Here is a 12,384-nt window from a genome sequence, read left to right as displayed (position 1 = left end):
GGACACCCAGTGGTCCTGCAGAAAGGAGGCTCCTGTACCCATCGGTTGCCCAGGGCGTGAGGGTGGGGAGTGGGTGAGCATCCCCCACCAGCATGGTGAGGGTGTGCAGAACAGGTCTGCCGTGTGGGCAGAAAGAGGACCTACCAACACACCAAGAGGTCCTTGCTAGGTGACAGCTAGGAGTTAAAAACTGTCTTTGCAGTGCCGGCCTGGAAAATACAGCTGTGAGAAAAAAAGTAATTGCTCAAAGATACTATTGCAATTCATGTTTTGTAAAACTCTAATCTTCTAGATAGCAAATATACCATGTGGTCAAACAAAAAACATTTTTCAACACCAAAACTTTCATTTTTTATTTTGAACACATTCAGGTATACTTTATTTCAGAAAAAACAAACAAAACATAAATAATTGAGATTGAATGGAAAGATATTTTAGCACATGTGACTAGGATTCTTTTAATTTGTTTGCTTCTTCAGAAAATAGTTTATCAAGAGATCCAATTTTAAAAATTACACTACTTACTCTTCATTTTGCACCACAAGTGTTTAGAATGATAATAGCTGACTCCAGTTTAGTCAAGGTTCACCCTTCTTTGAAAGATGTGTCCCAGTTTCCAGATGCCAAAATTCTGTTTTCTGAAAACCCACAGACCACAGTGTGTAAGGTCACTATGAGATGCTGTAGGTGCCACTGTCTGGTCTTTCTGCTGGAGAAGAATCACCCTCTGTAGCAAAAATAATAATAATAATAATAATTTAAAAATTCATTCAATGTAAAGGGATGCCTAAACATAGTGTTTTTTCTGGAGGAAAGACTACATAGCATGTGAGCTCAAAACCAGTCAGTACTCCTGGAGCTACCTGCTCTCACCTAGCCTTTCACAATTCATTTGGCCATACTGTCAGATCACAACATTTTACTACCTCATTCCATTTGGTTTGCAAGATCAAGCCTATTTTATCAATTACTTCTTTTCTGTAGAGTGGCTGAAAGATGAATTTGTTTACAAAAGCCATATGAGTACAGGCAAATCTGTCAGCACAAAACTGTAATTCTGCGTTTATGAAAATTCCAGATGTTTTCACATTTACACTTCCATAAGGGAAGCTGTTTATTTTCTTTCTTACTTCCCCCTGCCTTTATATCTTTGCCTTATCACTAACTAATTGCTGTTCTGAACAGGTTGGAAAATTATACAAGAAAAAGTATTTTTCTGTTCATTTATCCCCAAAGGAAAATAAAATCATTATTTTCCTCTCTGTGCATGTTCAGCACCCCTATAAAATGCAAGATTCACTGGGTGCACAAACCTTACAAAATGTGAAATGCCAAATGAGGCATTAATATCATCAAGGGCACCAGATAACAGATATTACAGTTTTTAAAGCCCATCTGCCTTAGAGTCCAACTTCGTGGCAGCCTCAATTGCTTTTGCGGTGTGGGACTAATCCATACACCTGGCAGATCTGACAGACATTTCATCTGCATTCAGAGGTGTGTTTTGGAAAAGCTGGCTGTCAAGCAGGTGCAGTCACTTGTGAATGGTTGAAAAAAATAGCACTAAGACCTTAAAAAATTTCTAAGTGGACAATTAATTTAGTGGCATTCCTTATCAGAAGCAATTCCTAATGTTACTCTGACACATGTAAGATATTCCGTGTAATCAATGCATGCAAACATGCAATAAATTGTTCAAACCATTACTTTTCTAGATTTAGGAAGTTACCATTTGGCTAAATATTATTTTAAAGAAATGCCTGCTATTACATCCTATTTCATTTTTTCTACTTCTACAGCATAGGAAAAAAGATTCTTCAGAAGTATTGGGAGAGCCTTTTTTTTCTGCTTGCTGTGACTGTAGCAAGCTCTGCTTTACTCAGCTGAGCTTGGAAGTGCTGTAGTATACACTCAAGAGACCTCAGCATTCCTGATGACAACATTTGGCTGATCTCAATTGCAAGCTACAAGGCAGGGAAGCAGATCTCAGATCTCTTTTTGGAAAAAGAGACTTCCCTTGATTGCAGTAGTTGGACCTGGACATTCTAACCCTGGCTGAGGACTAATTAGCTCTCAATCTTCAGAAATTTTATTTGCCCAGTATAAATGACATAAACCAAGATCATCATCTTAGTTTATTTTTCTAGAGTCCTTAGCATGCTACATTAACCTGATAATGCTTAATCTGGTGTTCATTTCACAATACACTTCATGCAATTCACAGCTGTAATTGGTTTTACATTGACATTACACATTCCAAACTAGCCATGGCAAAAGTGTAACCTTATGATTTCTCTGAAAAACGTCCAAGCTCAAATGGCACACAAGCAACTCATGCTAGTTTCGTGTGCATATTTCTTTCTTCTGCCTTTTCTTTCACTGCAAGGATGCTCATTGGCATAAGACTGTAAAGTACTTGTTTTGCAATTGAACTACATTTGTTTGAGTTCTTATGTCCTGAGGAGTTCTCTCTTATAAAACAGCATTCAAGTATTTTAGTTTAACATCCCCATTTTTCTGTGTTAAGGAACAAAGTAGACCTTGGGCTTCTGTTTCCACTATGAGTCTTCCAGAGTCCTGTAACTGATAGCTGGAAAGTCTTCCTTTGTAACACACACTCAGCACTAAAGCCAGAGTATTGCTATTTGGCATTACCAGTGAAGTGCAAAAAATTCAATAAGTTATGTCTTTATTGCTATAGTACAATACCAAGCAAAGTCACTTTTTAGTACAATTGCAAGGGCTTTGTAGAGCATGTGTCCCTCCTCTTAGGGCCCAGTAGTTCAGCTGCACTGCAAGTATAATTTAGCTATCACGTGTCAAATGGCAATCTAAGAAGATGTGTTGAGTATTCTTGAGTCTGAAGAATCAGACCTTTCATCATACTCATCTTCTGTGTAAATTGGTTGCTTAGTCACAATGGGACAGCCCTCATCAGGGACTGAGATCCTAGGGTCTTCCGATGAGCGGGAGGGAAGGACTGGTGAGCTTCGGAAAACACTGGCTGAGTTGCTAGAGAAAGGACTGACATACTGGGACCGTAGCTGGTACTGCTGCTGCAGTGTCATGGTGTTCCACAGGGTGACATCATTGGGCAGGAATGGGCTGGACTGGTTTCTTGTCAAAGTGTTCCTCAGCATCAAGGGGTAGCGTGGTGGCTGAGGGAAAGGGTGCTGCAAAGGTACAGCCAGAGGGTTTGGTACAACATTACTGGAATCGGCAGAGAACCTCAGCGTGTCAGGAACCCTAAATGCTGAGCCCACTGACCACTTGGAAGAGGAAATAGGGTATGAACTCAGTGTGTGTTCAAAAATGTGCCCATTGGATGGCAAAACGAGACCATCAGATTCTGTAGAAGTTCTCTCCCCACCAGCCACTGAAGACCGACTGGACAGAAGAACCTCTACAGCACTCACCAGATCACCACCACACCCCTTCAGGATCAACTCCAGCACAGTTGGCTTTTGGTTAGGAAAGATCTTTTTCAAGACTTCAAGTGGAGGTCTGTTGGCTTTCAAACTGAAAGGTAAAGAAACTGTCCCAGAAGGACCTTCTATCAGGAGGTGGTTCTGCTCTGGGTGGTACTTGGGGCTGTCTGGACGGCTCTCTGTGGTCCCTCCATTTTTCTGAACCGCATAACCAACCTCATCCACTGAAACAATTTCAGGGCTTTCAGGTGTGAAGCAGTTTTTGGCTTTAGTCATGTCTGGGGAACTCCTTTGGTCTGTGTCTTTGTCACTGTAGGTCTCAGCACTGTCTGCTCCACTGGCATCACCCAGCCTCTCTTCATTCATATCTGTAAAGAGAAGGTAGAGAAGTTAATGAAAAGCTGAGGCCAAAAGGTTTTACATATATTGAGAATTCAGTCTTCTTGAAGAGAAGAGAGCAGGGTTCTAGGGGAAAAATGCCTTTTTCACATAGATTCTGATAAAATGAAGGCCTCTTTGAAACATGTCATAAGAACAAAACTGCTAAAGAATATTATGACTGGTTTAGGCGCTAAATGCTGCCTTATAGATATCTGTCTCATTTTCACATGTACAAGAAAAGCAGTAGTAATCTTTTTTCTGCTACATCAAATGTGCTTTATCAGTCCTTTCCAGTGGGCTACAAAGCAACAATAAACCACTGAAGTGAAAGCTTTCTCAGAAGAATTTCAGCACTTTCACATCAGAATTCCTCACTAGCACCATCTAACTGACCGTGAGATGAAGACATCCAGAGGGCACTTGGCACACCAGAAGTTACCCTGAAAGCCCAACAGCATGGGTAGAACCACTCCATCTTGACTACTGGCAGAAGGTTAAAGAAATCTTATAATAAATCAGTGTATTCTAGTTCAAACTCTGTCTCTACAGGCACTCATTCCTTCCCCAGCAAGAATCATGGGCCTTTCTTTACTCCAAGACCTGGAGCACAGCTGACAGCTTGGCCCATTAAAGCCCAGAATCTAGAAGAATTTGGTTTGGAGCATACCTCTGAAAGATAACTAGCCTGACCTCCTGTTCAAGGCAGGAGTAACCTGAAACATAGAGCAAGGTGCTCAGCAGACTTTTATGTAATTCCAAGGATGAAAACTCCACAACTTCCCTCAGCCCTTGCCCCAGGTAACTTGGGGTTTTTTGCTAAACTAAGAAGGTCAAGAGCTGAGTACAGGGCTGAAAACAAGTTTGTTCACCACATTGTCTCTAGACAGACACCAATAAGGGGGGTATTTCAGATCTCTGGTCACTTTGCTAATGCCTGTCCAGAGTGTGGAAAACTTTTAGATACAACTGCTTGCCAGAAAGAAATAGAGGAAAGGTTGAGAGCTTTCATAGCTTACGCATAAGGGTGCCAATATATTTGTTTGAGAATGTTTGCACTTATTTCCAAAGAATGCTGTTCTGCTGGCCTTCCTCATACCTCGCAATGATCATCTCCCTGGGAAGCATTGATGTCTGAGGAAAGGATCTTCGTCCAAGCTGCCAGTGGCACGACTTGCTTTAACTGCATAGGGTGGTGCTTTTGCACACATATATGTGAAAGACTATCTGCAGAAATAAATACAAATACTTCTGTGTTTTCCCAAACCCCTGATGATAAGCACAACTACAGAAAGAAGTTAAAAGAAACAAGTAAAAGTTCTGAAAATGTGCTGATGATCACCCCTGTGTAATCCAGAAGAAACAAGTTAAATCAGTTAAATCAGTTAAATCAGTCGAGCCTCACTGAACACTCCTGCCTCTCTCTCACCCCAGTTAACATGTAGGGTGTTGCACTCTGCAGAGGGCTAAGTTTAGGGTTGAACAGATCGGTTTGAGACAAACTCTGCTAGTGCAATTTACCCAGCAAGAAACTGTTATGCTCATGATTATGGAAGCTATAAAGAAAGATAAGATCCTGACTGAGCTCAGCTTGACAGACAGTGTAGTAAAGGGAGGTTCTCATCATAAAAATGGCTGCGCCAGGCAGAAATGACAGGCCATCCTACGGAGTGTTGGGATGCTGCTACTTGAGATAGAGTGAATCTGAGGATTATGAATGCCCTTACAAAGATCTCACCCTCTTTTAGCAGAATAATCTAATTTGAGTCCCCATTTCTACACTGGGCATGCTCTCTGTCCAGTGCAAACAGAAAAACAACTCTGCATGTAGGTACATTACAGAGCAGGCAATATAGGTACGCACTTCCTTTTACACTCAGTGCAGCAGTCTTGCCTGAGCATCTGAAGGAGAGTGCAGGAAATGTTTGCCAGCAGTAAACTGGCAGTGTGTATCCTTATGAGGATGGCTTCACACTACCTTCCCCTCCTAATTCCATCAAATGTTCATGATCATGCATTTTGTACAAAGGACAGGTTGTTTAGAATAATTCACATCTGAGTGAAATGGGCAATTTAAACATCAAAATCTTACTGGGCAGTTGGAAGACAGTTAATTTCCTGTCTCTGTCTTTCCAGAGTCAGAGAGGCAGTTAAGGGAGACAGTGGTTGTAATTTCCACATAGATTGCACTGTGCTACCAAATATTACCAAATGGGCCACATACAGGTCGAGCAGGCTTCAGAACTACTGTGCTTTTCAAGAGTCTCTTTATAGGCTGGTAACAAGTACCACCGGGGAGAAATATATGCTACCAAAAAATTTATCAGATTAAATTTCCTTTATACCCTCCATAATCCTTACAAATTACTGGTTTTAAGATATTTCAAGCATATTTGGCTGAGATTTGGTTAAAATTTTTCTTCACATTCCGAAGACTCTTCCCACTTAAGTTTGCATCTTTCTCATCAGGAGACTGCAGAGATCACGGCTCTTAGCCTCAGACAGTCTCCTCAAAAAGCACAGTTCATAGCGATGCGACTCACCAGGCTGCCGGGCTCACAGGGTCGAATCGGATTCCGGTGATTTAAATAAAATGTTGATATTAACACGAGGAGGATTATCCTCCGTTGGTTACACTGAGTTTGAACGCTATTGTATTTGGTTTGTTGGTTTTTTTGTTTGGTTAGTTGGTTGATTTCTTGGGTTTTTTTGTTGGGGCTTTGTTGTTTGGTTTTTTTTGGTTTTGTTTTTTTTTGTGTGGGTTTGGGGGTTTTTTTGTTTTTTTGTTTTTTTGTGGGTTTGTTTGTTTTTTTTTTTTTTTTTTTGGTTGGTTGGGGGCTGTTTGGTTTTGGTTTTTTTGGTTGGTTTTGGGGTTTTTTTTGTTGTTGGTTGTTTTTTGGTTGGTTGTTTCTTTGGTTTTGGCTCGTTTGTTTTTTTTTGTTTGGGGTTTTTTTGGGGGGAGAGGGGGCTGTTTTTCTCCCCTGCCTTTACGAGAACGTCTCTGGCCGCCGGTGCCGGGTGGTTTCGCTCAGCGGCTGCAGCCGCGGTGCGCGGTGTCACCCCCGGCGCGCTGGGCCGATCCGATCGCACGGCCGCTGCCGGCTTACCCAGCGGGTTCCCCGTGCTTTCCTGCTCGGCAGATTGTTTTTCAGGGTGCTTTTGCCTCTTTTGGACACCAGGTCCCCCCCGGGAGGAACGCCTGTAGGCTGTCCCCACACCTCCACGGGAGATGCCGAGGTCAGGGTTTCCGTGTGTTTAACATGGACACAAAGCAGCAATCGTTGAATAAAGACAGGCTTGGAAAGACACTGTATGGATGTCCTTATGTGGGCACTGAATTGTAAGAGTATTGCATGCATATATAAATCTCAAAATATTTTCAGGTACAAAAATATTAATTTGGTGTTCAGATTATACAACTAAAGATTTTTTTAGCAACACTCATAAGCTTTACATGAGAATGTTCTAAGCTTTAAGGAAGAAATACCAACCTCAGAAATATGTTTTAGTTGGTTGGGTGGGGGGGGCTTGTGTTTGTTTGGTTTGGGTTTTTTTGTTTGTTTATGTTTAGTTTTTATCAAATTCTCTGCATTTAAGTATTACTTTGCCAGCCCCGTGCAAAGTGAAGAAATTGTTTTTGCATTGATGTAAACCATGGGGAGTATTTACCAAATAATACACATGCGGAGACAGAGACAGACACACATTCAGATCTACAGAGATACAGTGGAAATACAGACACCAACGAAGAGAATGGGAAAACCATGCATGTTTTCACAGTAAAATCTACATAAATAAATAAAGTTGCTATGAATTTGGGCCAACATACATGCCAGTTTTTCCATGCCTATTTATACATTAAGGATCATTAAGCAAATATTGTGAAGGAGCCAAATAAAAGAAAAACAGGTGAGAGAGAACCTGTCCTCAAGTTAATAACTTGTCTGGAAAACTTGTCTAATACTTTGGAACCAAAATTGAAAACTTGGTCTAATACTTTGGAACCAAAATTGCTTCTTACATATTCCTACCACTGACTTTCTGTTAAAACAGCTCGTGCTTTGATTGTTAGAACAGCTCTTCCTGAAATGCAGATTTTCTTGGATCACAAAAATACCTGCTGTTTTACCTCTTTCTATTATTAGAATCGACTAATACCAGAACTAGCAGAAAGACACATAAAGCTAAAGTCACGTAATGTTTGCAGTGTTTTTATGGGGTTTTTGATTTGGGATTATTTTTTGGTTGGTCTTGCATTTTTTTTCCTTTTTCTTTTTTCTTTTTTTTTTTTTCTTTTTATTTGTAATTCTGGTTTTGTGTGTCAGTGGGCTTGCTGTATTGCTTGTTTTTTGTTGTTCTTTGGTGGTGGCGGCTCACTGGTTTGTTTAGGGGTCTTTTGGTTTGCTGTTTGTTCTAAATTACTTTCTCTCCAAACTTTCTTCCCCATCTTCAAAGGTACCTAAGGTACTTCATAGAATACTAGGCAGCTTCCAAACTACCATAGAGATGTCTGTGCTGCACTAAGATGGATCTGAAAATAACAGAAGGTTCAATACATTGTCGTATTTATTATTTGCTAGCCTTGGTAATTATTGCTAAGACAGAGAAAAGTAACACACACTCATTTGGAAGATGAAAGTTAATGAGCATATTATCATTGGGGGGAGGAATTAACACAAGTTAACACAAGCAGATGCAACAGGGGTAGTGCACGTCGTTTGCATAGAACAGAACTTTACAACTGTCCCATTGAAATGACAAAATCTCGCAGGAATAAAACTAAACAGATCTGATTCTACCGTATGTTGGGAAATACCTCCTCTGTACTGAAAAACACCTTCAGGGAGATTAATGTCCGGGTGAGGGCTAAAAGTGTGGCAGTCTGGGGGAACCCTCCCATGAGCTGGTTTTATGCTTTTCTCTCAAGCATTCCCATGTTCATAAAAGACGGAGAAAAAAACAAACTCTGTAACAATAGGAGACGGAAGACAGCAGAGAGAGGTCTACAACCGGGGCTGCTCCCCGGCACCCCCGGACCCGGGGCAGAGGTGTCGTTGTAGTTGTCCCCCCCAGCCCGACCTCACCGCGGAGGGGACCGGCACCACGGGTCTTGATTTATGATCGCCTCCGCTATTTTCTCCCCCCGCCCCCTTCCCCTCCACCTCATACCCCGTAAAGCTGTTAGCAGAAAGTGCTGACTGGCTGGCAAGGAAAAATTTCTCATCAATACACTTTGATTGTATTTTGCAAACAAAACGCCTGTTGCTTGGTAACATTTCACTTCAGCCTGACCTTCCCCAAAAGTTATTGCTATCAGATTCGATTTACACTGTCCTACCGTGATTACTGTAATCTTTTAAGCTGGGAAGTTCATATATCAGGGGCAACAAAAGTTGAGCATGCAAGTCAATACCGTTCCTATCTGCCAGATTTATATCCTGCTGGCGAAGTTTATTTGTTTCACTTTCTGGAAGGAGGCAAGGCGGGCTTTTTCCTTCTTTTTCACGCCTTATCTTACCCTCCACGAGGTCCCAGCCACGGCAAGGCGCCGGTACGGGAGGGGGCGGGTGTAGAGGGGCTCCGAGCCGGCGGGGAGGCTGCCGGAGGTCAGACGGAAATCTGGGGGGCGGACGGACCACAAAACTCCGGCAAACAGCCTGCGGGATCGGGCGGAGGCCCAAGGGATGGGGAGGGACAGAGGGCGGTCAGGTTGTGCCGAGGGCTGGCCAGGGAGAAGAGGGTGCCAGTCCACCGTCAATCTCTCAATACGACAGACCCTGTCGTACTGATTGTTAGAACAGCTCTTCCTGAAATGCAGATTTTCTTGGGGGGCCTCTGCCTCGCCCCCGGGGCTATGTCTTTCCCAGAGCTGGAAGAGCACAGAACAGTGCCAAGAGAACGCCTCCGGGACTGGGGAAAGCCGCTACAAGTGCCCTCGGAGAGAGGCCGGCTGGTCCCGCTCCTCCTCAACCACCCCTCGGGTGTAGGGCCGCCCGGCAGCGAGCTGTAAGGAGCCAAGTTGTGCAGCAGTCTCCAGGGGTTGCTATTCCCCACCCGGGGCAGGGGGTAAAATTTCGCCGCAGTCACCACTTGCCGGGCATCCCTGTCGGGGTAGGCTGCCGGCTACCGCTCAGGCATGAGGCGCGAAAGGAAACAGCGGCTCCGATGGGTAACTTTTGAGCCCAGAAACATGTGTTCCCGGTAGGTCGCACTCACAGGGGGCCGGTTGAGGCCAGCATCCCCGACCTGCCGAAATCCGCTCCGGGAGCGTCCCGGCGGTATACGCCGGAACACGAGAGAAGCTGAAACAACCTGCTGGTCCTTCCCAGCTCGCACCCCTTCCCGGACCTGTTTGCTGCCCAGAGACCCCCCAGCTCCCGGCACCGCTGTTTCCCCAAGCTCCTCGTGCAGGCTCTGTCCTGGAGGACGTCCCGCAGCCAAACCCCGGCCGGCAGCCTAGCAGCGGTGTTTGCTGGTACCCACGCCGGTCTCGGCGGCTGCGAGCCCGGGCTGAGGGGCGAGCAAGGCACTGTGCCACTCGTTGCTTTTCAGAAGTGCGCTCGCCGGGACGGAGGACCGAATGCGGGCTTTCCCTCCTTCCCCTTCCCACAGAGCCCGTCGGGGGGAAGGGCAAGGACTCGCCCTTCCGCCAAGCACCCCTTCCTCGAGACCCGCCCGTCGTGCTGCCCTCGGCCCGGGTGCTGCCCTCCCTCCCCACCCCGGGCTCCGCGCCCGCCTCCACCCCCCGCGGCGCCCGGCCTCACCTGCCTTGGGGAGCGGCCCCGGGAGCGCGGGGGGCGGCTCGGCGGCCCAGCGCAGGGCGGCAGCGGCGGGCAGCTCGGCGGGGGCCCGCGGCGGCGCGGCGCAGGGCGGCGGTCCCGGCGGCGGAGCGGGGGGCTCGGCGCTGCCCGGCGGCCCCGGGAGGGCGCGCAGGGAGTCCGGGAGGAGGCTCTCCAGGCTCTCGTTGGCCTGCTGCCGGCGCAGCGCCACCTGCGCGGCCATCACCCGTTGCCGCTCGATGATAAGGATGCACTTCTCGCAGGTGCAGTCCTTGAAGCGGCAGTAGCGCTTGTGGCCCTTCAGCCAGGACAGCACGCCGTGGTTGCGGCACCGGGCACACTTGGGCGTCCGCTGCAGCGGAGCCCGCGGGGGTTGCGACACCGGGCCGCCCATGTAGAGGTACGGAGAGCCGTAGCCGTTCATGCCCGCGGGAGGAGCTCGGATAGCTCGGGGGCGCAGAAGGGGGAAACGGGGGCGGACGGAGGCCGGGGCGGCGGAGGAAAGGACAGGAGAAGAGAGGAGGCGGGCGGGCTCGACGGGGAGAGCGGCCCCGGACCCAGGCCGGCGGGGATAACCGCCGTCCGCCGCGGTGGCACCGGCGGGCAGAGCGCTGCCGCAGGGTTGGAGAGACAGTGCCGCTGCCCGCGCCGCCCCGCCGAGCTCAGCGCTCTTCCGCTCACCCCCGCCCCTCGCCCGCCCCCCTCCTTCTCCGCTGCTGCCGGGAGGATGGAGAGGAGGGACGGAGAGAGAGAAGGAGGGAGGAGAGAGGCTGGGGGGGGCCTCTGCCCCGCCGTCGGGGGCGGCGACGCCGTCTGTGCCGTGTGTCCGTCCGTTCTTCAGCAGGCAGGGAAGGGGGTTGATGCCACCTACTCACGGCTCACCCTTCGAAAGGTCCCAGGGCTGGGGGCGAGCGGGGTCTGGGAGTTTTCCCGGGCTCTGGAGTGGGCCCTCGGGGTCAGGATCTCCAAGTCTAGACGGGGCGTTCGGACCCCCCTCGAAAGCCCACGGACACTAGGAACGGCGGCACGGTGCGTTGCTGCTGCCGCAAAATTATCCGTGGTGCAGTGTTGGGGGGGGGGTTTGAGTCCAAAGTTTATTCAAAGTTTTGAAGCCGGGAGAAGCTGTTCTGGAGCAGGAGCTGCCCGGGAGCAGCTGGGCGGACCGGATTGCACCCTGGAGTCCGACGGCTGCGGGAGGCTTCCTGCTCCCACACCCTCACCCTCTCCGCTATCCTCTCCCTCTCCTGCGTCCCTCCCCAAGGCAGATCCTAAAACTCAATCGGTGGCTACGGGAAAGCCTGTGTAGTTCAGGACAAGCAAAACTGCTTGCAACCTATTTGATGTGTCCGATAGAACAGGTGGTAATTGTCTGTATTCCCCAGCCGCGGGGAGGATTTCTTGCTGAAACACGATGTTTCCAATATGGTAGCGACAATGTTAAATCCAGATGTAATACATTATGCGAAAAAAGGTAGGGTAGTATCGGCTGGGAGAAAACCAGTTCACTAAGAACCTTTTTGTGCCCGCGCACCGGTACTTGGCAGCGCTGAGCCTACTGGCAGGCTAGGGCTCTGCTTGGACTTGAACCCTTTTCGCAGCTCCAGCATGTCTCCCGCTCTTCCCAGGCACCTCTCCACCGTAAATGCTACGCGAAATAATCATTTAGCGAGGGTAGGTAATTAGAAAATCAGATTTAAATTCTGGGTAGTCTTTCACCGTAAGGAATAAATAGCATGACGGGTGCTAAGAAGGTACTTGCGTGATACCTAATTACTTGGCTCTTTCCTAATTACTTTTCT

The 12,384-nt window shown here is 47.3% G+C and overlaps 1 protein-coding gene across 1 annotated transcript; it reads right to left on the bottom strand.

Moving 5' to 3' along the window:
• Positions 1-326: 326 nt before the first annotated feature.
• DMRT3 (doublesex and mab-3 related transcription factor 3) lies at positions 327-11,256 on the bottom strand. The gene is made up of 2 exons (XM_071731214.1): positions 10,571-11,256; positions 327-3,796 (listed from the first exon to the last, which is right to left on the bottom strand). Exons 1-2 carry the CDS (start codon positions 11,007-11,009, stop codon positions 2,832-2,834), a joined length of 1,404 nt encoding a protein of 467 aa, XP_071587315.1. The 5' UTR covers positions 11,010-11,256; the 3' UTR covers positions 327-2,831.
• Between the last annotated feature and the right edge of the window lie 1,128 nt (positions 11,257-12,384).

This window comes from Heliangelus exortis, chromosome Z (assembly GCF_036169615.1).
Source record: "Heliangelus exortis chromosome Z, bHelExo1.hap1, whole genome shotgun sequence".
Lineage (NCBI taxonomy): Eukaryota > Metazoa > Chordata > Aves > Apodiformes > Trochilidae > Heliangelus > Heliangelus exortis.
This window is presented reverse-complemented; position numbering and strand designations above follow the sequence as displayed.